The sequence below is a fragment of the Aethalodelphis obliquidens genome, unplaced genomic scaffold, assembly GCF_003676395.1.
Source record: "Aethalodelphis obliquidens isolate GAN/ISIS:26980383/991018 unplaced genomic scaffold, ASM367639v1 scaffold124, whole genome shotgun sequence".
In the NCBI taxonomy this organism is placed as follows: Eukaryota; Metazoa; Chordata; class Mammalia; order Artiodactyla; family Delphinidae; genus Aethalodelphis; species Aethalodelphis obliquidens.
The window spans coordinates 766,421-786,965 of record NW_020838068.1 but is presented as its reverse complement, the minus strand read 5'-3'; the positions used below and the strand labels follow the sequence as shown (position 1 = coordinate 786,965).

The following is a 20,545-nucleotide window of genomic DNA, read 5'->3' as shown; positions in this document are numbered from 1 at the left end:
CCCTGAGGCAGATACCTCCCGTCCTCCGAGGAAGGGCCTCCTCAGACTGGTGGCCATGCGCAGCTGGAAAACCCAGTAATGCCGGAAGCAGTGTGCTGAGAGCGCCATCTTGTGGCCACAGTTGCCAATTACAGTCAGGATTGCTCAGTACCCATTTTATAATTAGTTCTGTGTTTCTTCTACCCAATAATGGGAAGCCTCTCCAAAAGAAGGGGGAAGCAACCCCTGGGCTCCAGCATCAACTTCAATACACTCAGAAAACAATATGTAGCCTCCCTATGCTTATAACTTATAACAACTAGAAAAACAAAACTTTGCTAGGTAAAAACAAAATATCCCCTAGGAACTCTTAATTAAATGTGATTTACAGTGTGGTTCGGGCTGAATTTGTGACTGCTGGGGTTCAATGGCTCACTGAACAGAGGCCTCCAGAGGATTTTTGTGTGGCCACCCTGATTTCTGGGGACTTCCAAGCCCTCAGAGCCCCTATACAGAACCCTAATTTCATGGAAGCCAGTTATCTCAGTGATGATGACTGATTCCTGGTGAGGGTTGTGGGTCCCCACCCAGTCACCTGGGAGGCCCCAGAAAACTCTCCCAAGAGGCAGCCACAATCTGGCTGCTGGCTCCCCCAGGAACCCACTTCACCAGGGCCCAACGTGCTAAACATTAACGACAGACACGTTCTCCGTCACTTGCTGCCAATTTGGTTTTAATACAAATGCAAACTCAGGCATTAAAATCACCTGGGAGTGTTTGAGTGTCAGGTGGTAATCCCACCTTCTAAAAAGGGCTTACTTTTTAATTTATTGTGTTAAATTAAAATGCAGAATTTATTAAACTGTGCGGGAAACCCAGTTTAAGAACCGAACCCTGCCCTAATTAATGCTGCTGCCGCTGATGGAGAAATATGCAGGAAATGAGCCCTTCCTGGATCCCTGTTAAGTGCTGGTGCATCGTGGCTGTGAGGACCAGCGGGAAGCATTTAGCAGAGTTCTTTGCATGACTTACTTTCCTTAATTCTCACAACAGACCCTGGAGTCAGCTGTATTATTATCCTTATTTTACAGATTGGGAATGGGGTGCAGAGAGAAACAGTGTAACTTACTCAGTGACCCAGCTAAGTGTCCATGGCAGGACTCAAATTCAATTTTGCTTGACTCCAGCCCGCTCGTTCCTTCCACACCAGCTCCACTGCCTCCCCCAGCAGGGCTGAACTCTCTGTTCAGCAGTGCAAGCACAGAGGAGGCCTAGTCTTCTGCTTTCCAACTGAGTCCCTCATGGGAAGGTCCAAGAGCAGGACATTACACTTGGCTCCTCAGGACCCCTGAGCTCTGGCCTTGCAGCAGGATGTATGCCACCTTACCTGTGCCAGCAACTCCCCTCCACCATGGCGCACCCTGCCCCACTCTCAGCAGTCTCCAAGGACTGGCAAGAGGTTATCCCAGTGCTTAGGATGGGTGATCACCCGCCTCTGCCATCATCACCTTCCTGAGGCTGAACTGGCCGAGCCTCCACCCCAGGCCCCACTCCGCCCAGATGCCGAATCAGGCTTCCAAGGCTACCAGTCCATGGCCAGCTCCCCATCTGCTTTGGTCAGGGAGAACAAGAGTGAGGAGCCACTCTGAGTCCAGGTGAGGGGGAGGCCGGTCTACTCTCGGAGAAGGGGGCTCTTTGCCCGCCAGAGCCCAACTGGGAGGCAGGTTACTGAGGGCCATCTGCCTGCTTCCCTCCTTGGCCTTGGCTTTCAAAACCTTTCGAATCAGCGGGCTTTGGTTTCAAATCTCAGCGATGTAATCTGTCACCTTGGGAAGTGGACTGAACCTTTCCGACCTGCTTCCCAGTCCACGGAGTGGGGAGATGTGGGTGATGCTGTAACTTTGGGAAGTGGCTCAGCTCCTCCCTCTGCCACCTGAGGGCTCCTCCGCTGCTAATGACTTCTCCAGCCCCAACTTCCTCCTCGTACTCCAGACAGGACTGGATCAGCTGCGCGGAATTCAGCTGCTCGGAGGAAGACCGTATAGGAAGCCCCAGGAATCCTGTACAACCTGCGAGGGCCGCGCATGGCCCCAAGAAAGGTGAGGCTACAGATGAGGGTGGGGCGAGTTGGCGTTTGCGGGTCCAGAGGCGGGGAAGGATGCAGAGATGGGGCTGCGAGGGAGGGGTCCAGGGCCGTGGGAGGCAGTGCCGCTGGTGCCCACCAGGCGGCGCTCTGTACCAAGTCAAACCCCAGGCCAGAGACCGAGAGCCGCCCTGTCACAGCCCTTCCTGGCGGAGGTCAGCCTCACCCGTGGAACGTTTCCTGAGGCGAGATTGCTGCAGCCTCTTAGCAGACCAGGGACGGCCATCAACGCACCATCCCCAGAGGCCCCGAGGAGCCAGGGAGCCTGGATCTGACCGATGATGCTCGGCCTGGGCAGCTTCCTCCTTGTCCTGCCCTCCTCCCTTTCCCGCTGGTCACATGGGGGCCGGGGGCAGGGCCAAGGCCATGGCAGGGCCTCCGGGGTGAGAAGAGGGGGAAGGGAGCCCGGTCGCTTCCTCCAGGCAGTGTCTTGAAGAGGGAACCCCCGGCAGGCTCTGGGCAGCGGAAATGGAGGTGTCCGGCTCCCCTGTACCAGGTGAGCAGACCCCTGGCCGGGCAACACCCAGGCAGCTTTCCTAGAAGCCTGGGCCTCCCCCTGCCTGCCGGGCCCAGATGCCCACACGGTGATGGGGTGCTCTTTACCCCGTGCTCACACACGCTGGCAGCGGGGGGGCCCTGTGGGAGATGAATGAGGAAGCATAGGGTGAACACCTAGGCCAGTCCAGGACAACAGGGTCCCTCTGTCTAAGTTTGGAGAATGCGGTGGCAGTGACTGCCAGAGCCATCTGGGTTTGAATCACACCCCCATCTTCACCATGTTAAACTGTGTGACTTGGGATGACTCGCAATTCCACTGAAATATTCACCTCTGGGTGCTATCAGGTTAATGTGCTTGGTCTACAGTCAGTGCCTACTCAGTGCTAGCTGTCATTAGTAATAATGCCTGTGGGTGGGGTGATGCCCAGGTACAGGGCACACTGGCCTGAGTTCAGGAAGACCTGGTGTTCCCAGCACCCACCCTCACGGTGAGCCCGTTTGCTGTGTGGCCGGTACCAACCAGAGCTGCTCCTGGCTGAGTCATCCCCCAGCTTGCTCTCCAAGACTGCCCTTCACGGCAGGCCTGGAAGCTGTGCCCCTACTGTGCTGAGCTAAGCTGGGCTGTGGCCTGCACTGGAGCACAGCTGCTGAGAAAGGCAGATGAGGGGCAGGCAAGGGCTGGGGTAGGTGATTGGAGAGCGGTTCTCCCCCCCCCCCACTCTGCCCTGAGGTCGCTCTCCCCCAGCTGGAGAGCAGAACCCACCATACCTGCCCTTCCACCCATGTTTTCCCCAAAGCAGATGCCCACGCCCCAGGGCCTTGTCATCCTGCTGCAGACTGAGGTCAGTGAAGGTCACTCCTCCAACCAGAGCCCTGCCGGTATAATCAAACCTCCCACACTCACACTCATACACATATATACTCCCCCCATGATGCAGGTGGGCAGTGAGGGGCAGGGACTTGCCCAGGGCATGTGGCACAGACAGGACAGAGGCCCTGCTCACTGTCTACCAGGGAGGCCTCTGTTGTGTGGTGGCAGAGCTGAGATTGGGTAGCCAGGAGAAGGGTAGGGGTTGGGGAGGAAAGGAAGGGCAATCAACACGTCCAAGGGGAAGAACTAACATTGTTACTCACACACACACACACACACACACACACACACACACACACACACGCCTGGGGGGTCAGTGTCATTTATCTTAGAGCAACCTGCAGTGGGCATTGTATTTTTTGAGCCTTTCCCCGCTCCCCTTGATCACAGTACCCTGACATCTATTTTTAGCATCTACACGGATCCTGTACCAGCACAGGTGCTTTGTGGAAGCCAACTCCACCCAGCTCCTGGGATGAGACCAGGTTGCTTTAGGCAATCAACGCATCTTATTCCCCAACCATCAGGATTGCTTCAGGGATAGATTGTTTGCCCAGTCAAGGCCGTGAGGGAAGAGCTGTTTGGAGAAATACAGAGGGAAACCTTCCCAGCGCTTCTGAGAGAGACACTGGGAGATATGTTTTTTCTTACCTCTAGACATGCAGGAGGAAATATTAGCTCCTGAAGTTGGTGTTCAGCATTTTTTTTCCTCATCAATAATCTTTTTATTGCTTACATGATGAAATTATAGTATTTTGAATGTTTTAGCTTAAATAAGGTATCCAAATTATTTTCACCCATTACTTTTTATGTTTTTTAATGTGGCTACTAAAAAGTTTTAAATTGTATCTATGGCTCAGATTTGTGGTTCAGATTATACTTCTATTGGGTAGCACTGTTTTAGAAGCATAATAATTTTAGCGCTTATGTCTAGGTCTATGCTTCATTTCATGTTAGTCTTTGTGCATGGTGTTCATTCTTTTCCCTGTGTCTCTGTTACAACGTCATTTATGGAAAAGACTATCCTTTCCCCACTGAATTACCTTGACACCTTTTTGTTAATTGAAGTATAGTTGATTTACAATGTTGTGTTTATATATATATATATATATATCTTCTTTTTCAGATTCTTTTCCATTATAGGTTAATACAAGATATTGAATATAGTTCCCTGTGTTATACAGTAGGACCTTGTTGTTTATCTATTTTATATATAGTAGTGTGAATCTGTTAATCCCAAATTCCTAATCTATCCCTCCCCTCACCCTTTCCCCTTTGGTAACCATAAGTTTGCTTTCTATGTCTGTGAGTCTGTTTCTGTTTTGTATGTAAGTTCATTTGTATCATTTTTCTTAGATTCCACCTATAAGTGAGATCATATATTTGTCTTTCTCTGTCAGACTTCACTTAGTATGGTGATCTCTAGGTCCATGTATGTTGCTACAAATGGCGTTATTTCATTCTTTTTATGACTGAGTAATAGTCCATCATATATACACAGACGCACATATAATGTATATACACACACACACACACACACACACACACATATATATATATATATATGACACCTCTTCTTTATCCATTGATCTGTCGATGGACATTTACGTTGCTCTCACGTCTAGGCTATTGTAAAGCATGCTACAGTGACCATTGGGGTGCATATACCCTTTCGAACCATGGTTTTCTCCAGATACATGCCCAGGAGTGGGATTGCTCGATCATATGCTACTCTATTTTTAGTTTTTTAAGGAACCTCCATACTGTTCTCCATAGTGACTGTTTACATTCCCAACAACAGTGTAGGAGGGTTCCCTTTTCTCCATACCCTCTCCAGCATTTATTATTTATAGACTTTTTGATAATTCTGACCAGTGTAAGGTGATACCTCACTGTGGTTCTGATTTGCATTTCTCTAATAATCAGCGACGTTGAGTACCTTTTCACGTGCCTCTTGGCCATCTGTATGTCTTCTTTGGAGAAATGTCTATTTAGGTCCTCTGCCCATATTTTGATTGGGTTGTTTGTTTTTTTGATATTGAGCCATAAGAGCTGTTTGTATATTTTGGAAATTAATCCTTTGTCAATCACATCATTCACAAATATTTTCCCCCAGTCTGTAGGTTGTCTTTTTGTTTTGTTTATTGTTTCCTTTGCTGTGCAAAAGCTTTTAAGTTTACTTAGGTCCCAATTGTTTATTTTTACTTTTATTTCCATTACTCTAGGAGGTGGATCCAAAAAAATATTGCGTCAATTTATGTCAAAGATTGTTCTATCTATGTTTTCCTCTAGGAGTTTTATAGTATCCACACTTACATTTAGGTCTTTAATCCATTTTGCATTTATTTTTGTTTATGGTATTAAAGAATGTTCTAATTTCATTCTTTTGCATGTAGCAGTCCAGTTTTCCCAGCATCACTTATTGAAGAGACTCTCTTATCTCCATTGTATATTCTTGCCTCCTTTTTTGAAGATTAATTGACTGTAGGTGTGTGGGATTATTTCTGGGCTCTCTATTCTGTTCTGTTAATCCATGTGTCTGTTTTTGTGCCAATACTATGCTGTTTTGATTACTGTAGCTTTGTAATACTGTCTGAAGTCTGGGATGGTTATGGTTCCAACCTCTGTTCTTTTTCCTCAGAATTGCTTTGGCAACTCTGGGTATTTTGTGGTTCCATATAAATTTTAGGATTATTTGTTCTAGTTCTGTGAAAAATGTCACAGATAATTTGATAGGGCTTGCATTAAATCTGTAGATTGCTTTGAGTAGTATGGCCATTTTAACAATATTAATTCTTCCAATCCAAGAGAATGGAATATCTTTCCATTTCTTTGAATCATCTTCAGTTTCCTTTATCAATGTTTTATAGTTCTCAGCATATAAGTGTTTCATCTCCTTGGTCAGGTTTATTCCTAAGTATTTTTTTTTTTTTGCAATTTTAAAAGGGATTTTTTTTTTTACTTTCTCTTTCTGTATTTCATTGTTAGTGTAAAGAAATGCAACAGATTTCTGTATGTTAACCTTGTATCCTGCTACTTTGCTAAATTTATTTATCAATTCTAGTTGTTTTTGTGGGGAGTCTTTAGGGTTTTCTATATATCATATCATGTCATCTGCATATAGTGACAATTTTACCTCTTCTCTTCCAATTTGGATACTTTTGTTTCCTTTTCTTGTTTGATTGCTGTGGATAGGACCTCCAATACTATGTTAAATAGAAGTGGTGAGAGTGGGCATCCTTGTCTTGTTCCAGATTTTAGCAGGAAGGCTTTCAGCTTTTCACTGTTGGGTATTATGTTGGCTGTGGGTTTGTCATAAATAGCTTTTATTAGGTTGAGATATGTTCCCTCTATACCCTCTTTGGTGAGAGTATTTTTATCATTAATGGATGTTGAATTTTATCAAATGCTTTTTCTGCATCTATTGAGATGATCATGTGGTTTTTGTCTTTTCTTTTGTTGATGTGATGTATCACATTGATTGATTTGCATATGTTGAATCATACTTGTGACCCTAGGTTTAATCCAACTTGATCATGTTGTATGATACTTTTTATGAGTTTTTAGATGTGGTTTACTAATATTTTGTTGAGGATTTCTTGCATCTAGATTCATCAAAGATATTGGCCTGTAGGTTTCTGTTTTTGTAGCATCTTTTTCTGGTTTCGGTATCAGGGTGATGGTGGCTTCATGAAATGACTTTGGGAGTGTTCCCTCCTCTTCTGTCTTTTGGAATAGTTTGAGAAGGATCAGTATAAGTTCCTCTTTGTATGTTTGGTGGAATTCCCCAGGGAAGCCATCCAGTTCTGGACTTTTATTTGCAGGGAGTTTTTTTGTTACAGATTCTATTTCACTTCTAGTGATCAGTCTGTTCAAATAATCTATTTCTTCTTGATTCAGTTTTGGTGGGCTGTATGTTTCTAGGAACTTGTACATTTCTTCTAGGTTGTCCAATTTGTTGGCATATTATTGTTCATAATATTCTCTCTTTTTTTCCTGCAGTATTGGTTGCTATTTCTCCTCTTTAATTTCTTATTTTTTTGTTTGGGTCCTCTCTCTTCTCTTCTTGGTGAGCTTGCCCAGAGGTCTGTCTAATTTGTTTATCCTTTCAAAAAAATAGTTCTTGGTTTTATTGATTTTTTTTTCTATTTTTTTAAATCTCTGTTTTATTTATTTCCTCTCTGACCTCTATTATTTCCTTCTTCTGCTGACTTCAGGTTTTGTTTGTTCTTTTTTTCTAATTCTTTTAGGTGATAGGTTAGGTTGTTTATTTGAGATTTTTCTTATTTTTTGAGGAAGGCCTGTATAACTATAAACTTTCCTTTTAGTACTGTTTTTGCTGCATCCCATAGATTTCATATGGTTGAGTTTTCATTGTCATTATTCTCAAGGTATTTTTTAATTTCCTCTGATTTCATCAGTTACCATTGGTTTTTTAGTGGCATGTTGTTTTGTCTCCATGTAATTGTTTTTTTTCTCCTTTCTCTTTATGTGGTTCATTTCTAGTTTCATGCCATTATGGTCAGAAAAGATGCTTGAACTAATTTCTATCCTCTTAAATTTGTTAAGGCTTGTTTTGTGTCCTAGTATGTGGTCCATCCTAGAGAATGTTCCATGTGCACTTGAAAAGAAAGTGTATTCTGCTTATTTTGGATGTAATGTCCTGAAAATATCAATTAAGTCTAACTATTCTATTGTGTCATTTAGGATCTCTGTTGCCTTATTGATTTTCTGTCTGGAAGATCTGTCCATTGATGTCAGTGGGGTGTTAAAGTCTCCTACTATTATTGTATTCCTATCAGTTTCTCCATTTATTTCTGTTAGTATTTGTTTTATGTACTTGGGTACTCCTATTGGGTGCATATATGTTAATGAGTATAATATCCTGTTCTTGTATTGATCCTTTTATCATTATATAGTGTCCTTCTTTGTATTTCTTTATGGCCTTTGTTTTAAAGTCTGTTTTGTCTGGTATGAGTATTACTACCCCTGCTTTCTTGTCATTTCCATTTGCATGAAATATCTTTTTCCCTCCCCTCACTTTCAATGTATGTGTGTCCTTTGCCCTAAGGTAGGTCTCTTGTAGGCAGCATATTGCAGGCTCTTGTTTTATTATCCAGTCTGCTACTCTGTGTCTTTTGATTGGAGCATTTAGTCCATCAACATTTAAGGTAATTATTGATAAGTATGTATTTATTGCCATTTTGAACCTTGTTTTCCAATTGATTCCTTTGTTTCTTTGTATTTCTTCTTTGTTTCTTTATCTTTTTGTTTTTCCTTTTGTGGTTTGATGGTTTTCTTTTGTATTATGCTTTTCTCTTCTTTTTGGTTTTTGTGAATCAATTATATGTTTCTGAGTTGTGGTTACCCTGGTTTTCAAGTATGTTAAGCCATTACTATAGCTACTTGGTTTACACTGATGTTTATATAAGCTCAAACACTTTCTACAAAAACCCTACACTTTCTTACTCCCCTCCTCCACATTTTATGACTTTGAAGTCCTGTTTTATATCTTAGTGTTATCCTTTTGCTGTTCATTATAGTTATAATTGCTTTCACAAATTTTTTTGATTTTTTAAAAATCTATGTACTTGTTTACTTAAGTGATCTACAATCCTTTTATATATTTGTTTTTCCTATTGTGATTTTCTGTTTCCTATAGATTCTTGTTTCTTTTCTATTTAAAGAAGACCTTTCAATATTTCTTTTAGAATAGGTTTAGTATTGCTGTATTCTTTTAGTTTTTACTTGTCTGAAAAATAATTTCTTCTTCTATTCTAAATGATTATCTTGCTGGGTAGAGTATCCTACATGGCTGGTTTTTCCCTTTCAGGACTTTGAATGTATCTTGTCACTCCCTTCTGGCTTGCAATGTTTCTGTAGAGCAATCAGCTTATAGCCTTATCAGGGTTCCCTTGTAACTAACTCTTTGTTTTTCTCTTGCTGCCTTTAGAATCCTCTCTTTATCTTTAAATTTTGCCATTTTAATTATAATATGTCTTGGTATAGGTCTGTTTGGGGTCATCTTGTTTGGAACCCTCTGTGCTTCCCGTACCTGGATATCTGTTTCCTTATTTAGGTTTGGGAATTTTTCAGCTATAATTACTTCAAATACGTTTTTGATACCCTTTTCTCTTTCTTCTCCTCTGGATCCCTATTATGCATAGATTGGCATGCTTTATATTACCCCATAGGTTTCATATATTGCTTTCATTTTTTAAAATTTTTGTCTTTCTGTCTGCTGTTCTGATTGGGTGATTCCATTATTCTATCTTCCAGACCACTCATTCATTCTTCTGCATTATTTAGTTTACTATTTATTGCCTTTAGCTTGGTCTTCATCTTGGCAATTGAGTTTTCTAATTTTGACTGGCTCCTCTTTATAGCTCCTAGTTCCTTGTTACAGTGATCTGCTTTTCTATTGATAGCCTTTCTTAATCCCTTCAATATTTTTATTACCTCCTTTTTGAACTCAGGGTCTAGCAGACTGGAGAGGTCTGTTTCATTGTTTGTTTTTTTCAGGATAAGTCTCTTATTCTTTTCATTGGGAGCGGTTCCTCTGCTTCTTCATTTTACTTATATTTCTCAGACTCTGAATTTAGGAGAAACAGTTATCTGCTGTAGTCTTGAAGGGCTGTTTTCGTGTGGGAGTGTCCCTGTGTAGCCTTCGTGAGTCTAATGTTTTTGGTGCGAGGGCTTTTTGGTATGGACGCCTGCCATGTCTTTCCTTAGGGTGTGCTGGCCATTATCCCCTTGATAGGGGATGTGATTGGTGTTGTGGTGACCAGAGCCTGAACTGGATGTTGAGCAGGGCCTCCTCTTTGCTCTATGGTTGTCACAGCCCTGTTGGGGCAGGGTCTGCTCCCCAGTTGTTGGAGGAGAAGCCCCCAGATCTGGTTCTAAGCTTCAGTGGGAGGTAGGTGGGACTGGAGCGCTCCTGCTGGGGGTGGAGCCACTGAGTATTCCTCCACAGGAGATGTCCACCAGGATGTGTGCTCTGTGCTGTCACCTGTCACCCACTGTGTGTGCTCACAAAGTACACTGTTGTTGGCACTTCCCTCAGCCTCACTTCAGCCATGAGAACACAGGCAATCAGCCCGGATGTTCCTCAGGCGCTGTGCTGACAAAGCCGTTGGCACAGATCCACCAGCACCCACTGTAGTCATTCACCCAGACCCTCTATGGGAGAGCTGGGAATCAGCTTCTCAGTGTGTGTACCCAGAAAACCCACCACTGCTGATGTCAGACCCATCCTAGCCAGGGGAGCGCCAGTAATCCTCTGGGATGTCCTGCAGGTGCTGCACTCACACGTCTCCACCCAAATCTTGCAGCTGCAGGGAATCAGCTCAGATTTCAGCCCTGCTTTCCAAGTTGTGCACTCACGGGGAATGGGCTCCGATTTCAGCCCCACCTCCACATGTGGGCAGCCTGCCAGAGCTTGCGTGCTTTCGGATCTCCTGGTGGTGGAGCCGCCTGCTCTGAGCATGCTGAGGCTGCTGTGGTGGGGCCAACCACTCGCCCTTCACATGCACTGACAATGGGGCTCGTAGGTGGACCTGGGCTCTGTCCCGCACACACCCCCAGTTGCAGCCTGGCCACACTCCAGGCCCTTTGGGCTGTCTCCATGCAGCCACATCATGTCCTCTCCCCTGGTCTGTCCACTGAAGCTCGAGTTTCCACATCCAGCCACTGTGCACACCAGCAGGTGCACGACTCGGGCTGGGAGGACGTGCAGCAAGGTGGCCAGGACCATCTGTGCTGGTCTCTCTCTGCCCTGCCTGCCACAAACTGGCTGCTGCATTCTTCTCTGAGCCTCTACAGCTCCCTGTCTGTCCTGGCTGATCTCCCAGCCAGTGAAGGGCATTCCCAGGGTGAGGGAACATTTTCTCTTCCACAGCTCCCTTCCAGGGGCACAGGTCCTATCCCAATTCCTTTTTCTTCTTTCTTCCTACCCGATTATGTGGTGATCTTTCTTGCAGCTTTGGTTATATGAGATCTTCTGCCAGTGTTCAGTGGGTATTCTGTGAAAATTGTCCCACATGTAGATGTAGTTTTGATGTATCTGTGGGAGGAGGTGAGTTCCAGGTCCTTCTATTCCACCACCTTGATCTCCACCTCCAGCATTTTTTTTAATAATAAGGCAACCTTGATGAAGATGAAGGAGACACCTCAGGAAGCAAACAAGAGAACTGGAAGAAAAAAAAAAAAAAACCAAAAAACCTGATTTGGTTGACATTGTCAAGCTGCTGGATCTAACCATACCTGAAGTCCATATCACAAGAACTTTCTCACTAAAGAAGCCAAAATATACCCCCTTATCTTTTAAGCCAATTTTGATTGTCTTTTTTTTCCAGAAACTGAAAGATTCTTACCTGATCATCCTCTTTTAACCAAAGCTAAAATGGATACTCAGAAGGCTGAGTAACCAGCTAAAATATAGGACACCCAGTTAAATCAGAATTTCAGATCAGTTATCAACAATGAATATCAACCAGGAATACCTTTATAGTAGATATTATGTCCCATGAAATATTTGTAACACACTTATACTAAAAATATAACTGGGCATTCTGTATTTTTAATTGCTAAATCTGGTAACCCTATTTCAGCTACACATCCAGATTCACACTACTAGGGGAAAAAAAAAACCCTGGACCTGGACACGGACCCAGATTTTTAAACTCTAAAGCCCTTACTACACTAGGTCATGGGGTCATGGGATGGGCTTCTTCCTCTCATTCCCCACCCCCTCCGTCACCCTCCCACCCCTGGATGCTTAGAGTATATAGAGAGATGTCACTCTGTCCGCAAGGGCCTCTTAGGTCTGTCCCAGTTCCAAGGGTCTCAGGCTTGACGCTCCTCTAGCTCCTTGGCTCTGCTCTGTTGCTGCCTCTGTACTTTGGGCTTCATCACTCTTCTCACTCTGCTTTTTGCCCCGGCTTCCCTTTGCAAGCCAAACCACCGTTCACTTGGGCCCAAGGGCACACTGGCATCTCTGGTTGGGGCTTTGTTGTTCTCTTCAAGCAGTTTTGCTCTCACCCACCAGCTTCTGCTCCCAGCTGCCCCAGGTCACTCCCCAGTGCGCAGCTTGGCCCCTCCACTGGATTGTCCTAATGCTCCCCTCAGAACACCAGCAGCAGGAGCTGTGCCTGGTCACCAAGGCATGGAGCGAGGTGACACTGCCCCAGTGCAGCCTGCGGAGTACTGTCCAGCAGCCCACAGCCCCAGGGTGGAGGGGACACGCCAACAATGAGTGCTGGCTATGCTTGTTTTATCTGCGTAACAGTGATTGGTTCTATAATCACAAACACGAAACAAACTCAACACAGCAGAGGCAGGGAAGCAAAGGAAATAAGAAGGGTAGTTGGGAGAACATTCTGTTGGGTGTCCCCACCAAGAGTTGCTTCTCAGACTGTATAAACTCCATGTGTATTTAAACACGATAACACTGCCCCCCCCTCCCCGGGAGCTGCCTGTCCCTTAGATTGCCAAGACCACGATGTCAATGATGTTGAGGGCTTCATAAATGTCACTTCGCTGTTTCCTAATCAGGATTTTTCTTTTCCACTTTCCACAACTGTAAATTATGAAATAATGATGCTAAATTTCCAGAAATAGAATGAGAAGCCATGCTGTTAGCAGCAGTGTACCACGTGAGGGTCTGCCACGGGTGCTGCTGGGGCTTTGTTTCTCCATCTAGGGGTGGGGTCCGCATCCTCTGTCTCTCCACTAACAGGACTGCCGTGCACATCAGGTGAGAGTCCTGGAAGTCACATTGCACGTTTGCAGGTTATTGTTTGTAGCTGTTTTGAAGCTCTCTGGAAAACACAGCTCCTTTTAAATCCAGGCCATCTGATTGAAAAGATCAAACATAGCATCTGACGTGTGGAGGGCTTTGCTGTTTTATACCCGCCATCTCGTTGACCCATCGTTCACTCTGAGGGGTGGTTCATTCTTGTTCCCATTTTACAGATTTGAGGAACTGATACCCAGAGGTCTGACTTGCCCAAGGCCATCCCAAGATCCCTGGTACACTTGCATTAAAGGGACTAATTCCTCACAGTGAGGCTTCTTGTTGGAAACCCAAGAAAACACCAGATAAAGGGCATTCTAAATATATTTCTCTTCTATAGATGCTGATCTCCTGTTACTGGAAAACAAGAATTAGCGTGTCTGCTTGAGGATGTGGTTGGCTCTTTATAAAAAGGATATACAAGAAATTTGCACATAGACTGCCAGCTTCGTTATGTTGCCGACAGCTTCCAGCAAAAGAAGAACGTTTGCAGCCAGGTATTTCGGTAAGAAGTTTATTTTATTCTATGTGGTGGCTTGGCTTCTTGCTTGAGGGATGGGCTCATTTGTGGCCACCCAAAGAAGCTGTCTTGGTCTTGTAATCTGAGAGCACCTAGGGGCGTCTGTGGCCAGGGCCCAGGCACTGACTGATGGCTCAGCCCTCACCCCTGAACTCGGGAGCTGGTTCATGTCTGCCTGAAAAACAGAGCCTTCATCGTGACCACGATTGGCAGGGACCCTGGCTCCAGTGGCTCAGGGCTCTGATGACATTCAGAGTCTGTAAGAATCACTGTGCCCACAGACCATGGGTACAAAAGGCCATCACAGGGAAGGCTGTGCATTCTGAGGCTGCCCTGTATCTTGCTTGGAAACAATCCAGCTAACAGTTAATTCAGAAACAATGAGGATGGTTCAGTAGTCCTCAGTAAAGTGTCCAGGAGGTGACTTAGACAAAGTGGGACAAACCGCTGTGTGGTCATACAAGTGCTGACTAGCTCGGTGAGTCAAACAGGTGCTGGCTGAGTGTTTGTGCAGTGACATCTCACGTTCTCTGGACCTGAGTGCCTTCAGGTGATGATTGAAATCCCAGATACTAGTAGGAGAAACGCAGTCAGTGGTACTCAACCTGGCTTTATGTTAGAATCATGCAGGAGCTTTTAAAAATCCCCAGGCATGTTTTTATTTTTGGCCATGCCACGTGGCATGAGGGATCTTAGTTCCCCGACCGGGGATCATACCCGTGCCCCCTGTAGTGGAAGCATGGAGTCCTAACCGCTGGATTGCCAGAGAATTCCCTCCCCAGGCATTTTTGAATACTGGAGATCAGGCTTAATTGGTGTGGGGTGGATGTCAGCAGTTCCCAGGTGAACCTAGTGTGTAGCCAGGCCCAAGAGCCATCAGACACAGCCCAGAGCCCCCAGACCACACAGCAGCCTTTGCTATGGTCTGCACACGTATCCACAGGGATGCTGAGTCAAGCTCTGGGTCCGCAGAGCCAGGTCGCCAGAATTCCACTCTGGGCTGGACACGTGTTGTGGGACCCTTCTTACACGTTTAACCTCTCTGGAGCCTCCTTTCTACAATAGGGGGTGGAGAGCAGCTGAGATTAGCCTTTACCTCTGTTTAGTCCTAGTGCGTTGGGGTGGGGGAGTGGTCTGTAAAATATCCAGTATTTTTCTCTCATCTGGGTTTATGGCATCATCTGAGTTGAAAGGAAAAGTCACCGTCACACTTTTGTGGAAGGTTCCAGCCACCAGATTCCCGTGGTGTAGCAGATGTCCCCGGCTTCAGAGTACAGATGCTAATTGTTTGAGAAAACGACAAATGAGCTATTGCATGAGATACCTGAATTTAAAGAATTTGATTGAATTAAATTTTTGTTGTGAAATTCACATAAAATTAACCATTTTAAAGTGAATAATTAATTCAGTGGCAATTTCAAGGTGTCCCACAGCCACCATCTCTCTTTAGTTCCAAAACGGTTTGTTTTTTGTTTTTGTTTTTTTGCGGTACGAGGGCCTCTCACTGTCGCGGACTCTCCCATTGCGGAGCACAGGCTCCGGACGCGCAGGCTCAGCGGCCATGGCTCACGGGCCCAGCCGCTCCGCGGCATGTGGGATCCTCCCAGTCCGGGGCATGAACCCACGTCCCCTGCATCGGCAGGCGGACTCTCAACTACTGTGCCGCCAGGGAAGCCCCCGAACGTTTTTATCACCCCCCAAAAAACCCCACCCCCATGACGCAGTTGCTTCCCACCTCCCCCAGCCCTGGCAGCCACTAACCTGCTTTCTCTCTCTATGGGCTTTACCTATACCGGATATTTCTTATAGATCGAATCATACAGCGTGTGTCCTTTTGTGTCTGGCTTCTTTGACTTGGAGTAATGTTTCTAAGGTTCATCCACATTATAGCATGTGTTGGAACTTTATTCCTTTAGACTGAATTAATTTTTAAATTATTATCTGACCACAAACAGCTCGGCAGCTTTGTAAGACAGGAGGAGCCGTGCCGTTCTACGGAAGCTTCAGAAAGGACGGGAGAGTCAGCCAACACAGGGGAGTGTCCTGCCCCGTCTCTGGTCTCTCTAATTCAGCCCTGTCTCTTCTCCCTCTCTCTGTCTTTGTCTATCTGTCTGTCTTTCTCTCTTTCTCTGACCCTCCCTTCTCTCTCTCTCTCCCCCCATATATTCTAGAGGAGATTATTGGGGAACTTGAGCTTGCTTTTAACTGAGATTTTCAGGGAATTGGGGCAAACAGAAGATTCTTTGGAGTTAAATTGAGCTTCTGTACTTCACTTAACCACTTTGCCTATAATTTTGCCAAGTTGAGGACCTGCCATGTAGCAGGAAGTCAGAGGCCAACCTCTACAGGTCTTGGCCTCTCCCTGGGGGGCGCTGTGCTAAAACTCTTACCCAGCCATGGGGACCACCTTTAGCTCCACCTCTTGTGAGCTTTTCCCGTGCCACTGTCTTGCCTGGTCTGACCAGGTGCAGTCTCTTTGCTCCCAGCTTCCCAAACTTCTGCTCACTGAGCTGCCTGGTTCTCTGCCAAGGTGGTGACTTCTCCCTGTTAGCTGACCCTCCATGAATAGCCACTGGACGTCAGATTCACAGTGGGAAGCAAGATGGCGGCCCCTGCCCATACCAGGCCAGAGAGTCCACAGAGAAGAAGGTAGCTCTGAAGCCATTCCTACAGGTCCCCAGTTCCCTGGCCCACAAGCTGACCTTCAGGACCAAGGCCAGGGGGCAGCTTGGAATGGGCATCCTCCATCACACCCCTTCTCCAGGCCTTCCCAATTCTGTGGCTTTGCTTACTTTTCCTTCTTCCAGAGCATACCCTCACCCCTCCCTGCTGTGATACAGGGATGTGAGGAGACCACGAGATCCCAGGTAGGGAGGCAAGAGTATGTCCTGGGAGAACAGGAGATTCAGAGAGAGGAGAACTGAAGATATAGGAAGGGGAGTGGTGGGTGATACAAGAGGAAAGGTAGGTTGATGTCACTTTGAGAAACTTGGACTCTTTCTTATGGGCAATAGGGAGCTATTGAAAGTTTTAAGAATAGGACTGATCAGAACTGTTTATAGGAAGAATGTCATGGCAGCTGGGTATGAAGTCAGCTCTCACCTGGATTCTTACAAAGGCGCCCTCACTGGTCTTCCTGATTCTGCCCATGGCCTTTTAATCTATTCTCAATATTGCAACTGGAACAGGCTCTTCTTAAACCTATATCAGATTAGATCTGTCATTCACTCAACACACCCCAGTGGATCCCCATGTCACTCTTCCACCCGGCCCAACATTACCCATCACATCATCTCCTACGTACCCCGCTTGCTTGGCACCAGCAACACCAGCCTCCTTGCTCTTCCTCAGACATGCCAGGTCTTTGCATGTGCTCTCCCCTCTCTCCAGAGCACCCTAACCCTCAGATATCCATATGACTCACAAACTCACCTCTTTCAGATTTTTGCCCAAATGTCACCTTCTCTTGAGGCTTTCACTGACTGCCTGTCTGTGGCACAATGGGATAAGTTACACAGTAACTGGGTCACGGGTCACCTGCCCATCACAGTGACTCAAAGACCCAGGCTAATGGAACAACCATTATTTCAAGTGCTGCTGGTGGCGAGGCCAGATAGCAAAGGGAGAGTTTGAGCTCCAGAAGGGTCTCATGTCAGCAGTGAAATCCTCAGCCTGGACATTGCCCCAACTACCCACGAGGGGTCCAGGAAGTACAGTCCGACCACATGCCTGGAAGGGAGGGTTAGGGTTAGGGTTGGCAAACCACACCAATGACTGCACAAGTTGAATCCCGCCCTGACATTCCTATCCTTCTCTGCTTTATTTTTCTTCATAGCATTTGTTATTATCTCATATATTTCTATATTTTAACAGTTTATGGAGATGTAGGTTACACAGGATAAAATTCACCCATTCTAAGTGTACAATTAAGTAATTTTTGGTAAATTTATAGAGTTATCCAACCATCACCATTATCCAGTTTTTAGACATTTCTATCACCCGGAAAAATTCCCTCCTGACTATCTGCAATTAATCCCCTCTCCTGCCCCCAAGCCTGAGAAACCACTGATGTGCCTTCTGTCTCTATAAATTTGCCTTTTCTGGACATTTTATATAAGTAGAACCATATACTATGTGGTCTTTTGCATCAGGCTTCTTTCATTTAGCATAAAGTTTCTGAGGTTCATTCATGTTCTTGTGTGTATCAGTAGTTGTTCCTTTTTAGCTGAATAATATATGGATGTGCATTTTGCTTATACACTCACCAGTTGGTTTATTATTTTAGGGCATATTCTGAAGAATGTTCCATATGTACATGAAAATAATGTATGTTCTGCTGTCATTGTAAGGAGTGTCCTATATATATCACTTAGGTCAAATTGGTTAATAGTGTTGTCTAAGCCTTCTATATTGTTACTGATATTCTGTCTAGTTGTTCTGTCATTTATTGAGATTGGTGTAGGGAAATCTTCAACTCTTATTATTCAACTGTCTACTGTCACTTTTTACTTCATGTATTTTGAGGCTCTTTTTTTAAGTCTGTGTATGTTTATAATTGTCATAGCGTCCTGATGTATTCACCCTTTTATCATTGTAAAACGTTCCTCTTTGTTGTAATGTTTCTTTTCTTAAAGTCTATTTTATCTTATATTAATATAGCCAGTTCCAGCTGTCTTATGGTTCCTGTTGCATGGCATACCTTTTTCCATCCTTTTCCTTTCAACCAGTTTGTATCACTGACTCTACAGTGTGTCTCTTATAGATAGCATATAATTAGATCTTGCTAGTTCATGAAGACAGTCTTTGCCCTTTGAATGGGGATATTTAGACCACTCACATTTAATGAAATTATTGATATGATTGGGTTTACATTTTCCATTTTGTAACTTGTTTTCTATATGTCTCCTTTATTTTTATTCCTCTTTTCCTCCTTTACCATCTTCTTTGTATTAGATGTTTTCTAGTATACCACTTTAATTTTTTATTGATTTTTTTTTACTATATTTTTGTGTCATTTTCTTAGTGCTTCTTCTAGGGATTACAATATGCATTTTATCTTAATCTACTTCAGATTAATATTTAATTCCAGTGAAACATAAAAACTTTGCTCCAAGGTAGTTCCATTTCCTCTCTTCTCCTTCGTTTTATTATTGTCATATATGTATTACATCTATGTCTTATAAACCCCAAAGGACACTATTATAATTATTGCTTTATACACAGTTAAGTCTTTAAAAGATGTTAAGAGAAGAAATGAGACAATCTATATTTATAGAGTCTTTCATATTAACCCATGTACTTATGATTTCCTGTGTGCTTCATCTCTTCCTGTGGATGCTGGTCGCCACCTGGTGTCATCTCCTTTCAGCCTGACGAACTTCCTTTAGTGTTTCTTATGAGGCAGGTCTGCCAGCAAGGAATTCTGTTAGTTGTTGTTTATCTGGGAATGTGTTAATTTTGCCTTCATTTTCGTAGGACAGCTATTTGGATACAAAATTCCTGGTTAATGGTTTTTATTTTTCTTTCAGCCCTTTGAATATGGCCTTCCACTTCTAGCCTCCATTGTTTCAAATGAGAAGTCAGCTGTTAATCGTGTTGATGTCCCCCTCCATGTGATGAGGGGGACAAGTTTTTCTCTTGCCACTGTCAGGATTTTCTCTTTATCTTTCAAGAGTTGGACTCTAAAGTGTTGAACTATAAATCTCTTTGTATTTTAAAACTGCTTGGGATATTTTAAGTTGGTTACATGTGAAACATGATATTTTTCATCAAATTTGGGAAGTTTTCAGCCACTATTTTTTTGAAATAATTTTTCTGTTACTCTCTTTTGTCTCCTTCTAGGACTTGCATTACACATATATTGGCATACTTATTGTTGCTTCAAAGATCTCTGAGAGTCTGTTCTTTTTCCTTCAATTGTTTTGTTCCGTGTTTCTCTATATTCTTCAGATTGGGTTATTTCTATAGCTCTGTTCTAAAGTTCATGTATGCTTTCTTCTGCCATCTCAAATCTTCTGTTGAGCCCCTTTAGTGAATTTTTCATTTCAATTATTGGACTTTCAACTCAAGAATTTCCATTGGTTTTTTTATATTTTCTATCTCATTGAGATTCCCTATGTGTTGATTCATTATTATCATGCATCCCTTTAATTCTTTAAACATGTTCCCTTTAGTTCTTTAAATGTATTTACATAGGGTTTTTTAAAAGTATTTGTCTGCTAAATACAAAAATCTGGGAATATTCAGAGAGTTTCTATTGGCCTTTTTCCTAAGTATAGGTCACACTTTCCTTTTCCTTTGTACACTTATGATTTTTTAATTAAAAACTGGGTATTTTAGATAATGTATTGTAGGAACTCTGAATTCTAATTTACTCACCTAAACAATGTTGTTGTTGAATTGTTTGGTAACTTGCCTGGGATAAATCTGTTAAATCTGTCTCCTCTACAATATGCAGTCACTAATATCTCTGGTTATATTTGTTGTTTATTCTTCCTTTTATTTTTAAACTGGCTTCCTAGGGGTCACCTCTGTTTCTGTGTAGTTCAGTGATCAGCCAATGATTGGACAGATGTTGCATTCAAACCTTGAACTAGTAGAACTTCCATTCTCTGCCAGTAGATCTGCGTGAGGTAGGGAAACGCAGTCAAAGTTCAGATTGTTTTCAAGTTCTTCAAGTTTGCCCTGGCTTTTACTTTCTGCTGGACTCTTCACATTACCTCTGCATTTGCCACAGTCTTA

The 20,545-nt window shown here is 44.0% G+C and overlaps 1 protein-coding gene across 4 annotated transcripts in view; it reads left to right on the top strand.

The window, feature by feature from the left end:
* The first annotated feature begins 13,505 nt into the window (after positions 1-13,505).
* Positions 13,506-20,545, top strand: part of ARHGAP22 (Rho GTPase activating protein 22) — a 194,756-nt gene continuing 187,716 nt past the window's right edge. For 2 of the 4 annotated variants that reach the window (XR_003431127.1, XM_027098534.1), the window contains exon 1: positions 13,638-13,789. Coding sequence is in view for 2 of the 4 variants with exons in the window: in XM_027098534.1 (XP_026954335.1) it covers positions 13,738-13,789 (52 nt within the window). In the remaining 2 variants the exon portion in view is untranslated. Of the gene's footprint in view, positions 13,790-20,545 lie in introns of all 4 variants that reach the window. The other 2 variants (XM_027098536.1, XR_003431126.1) reach the window with 2 other exon arrangements.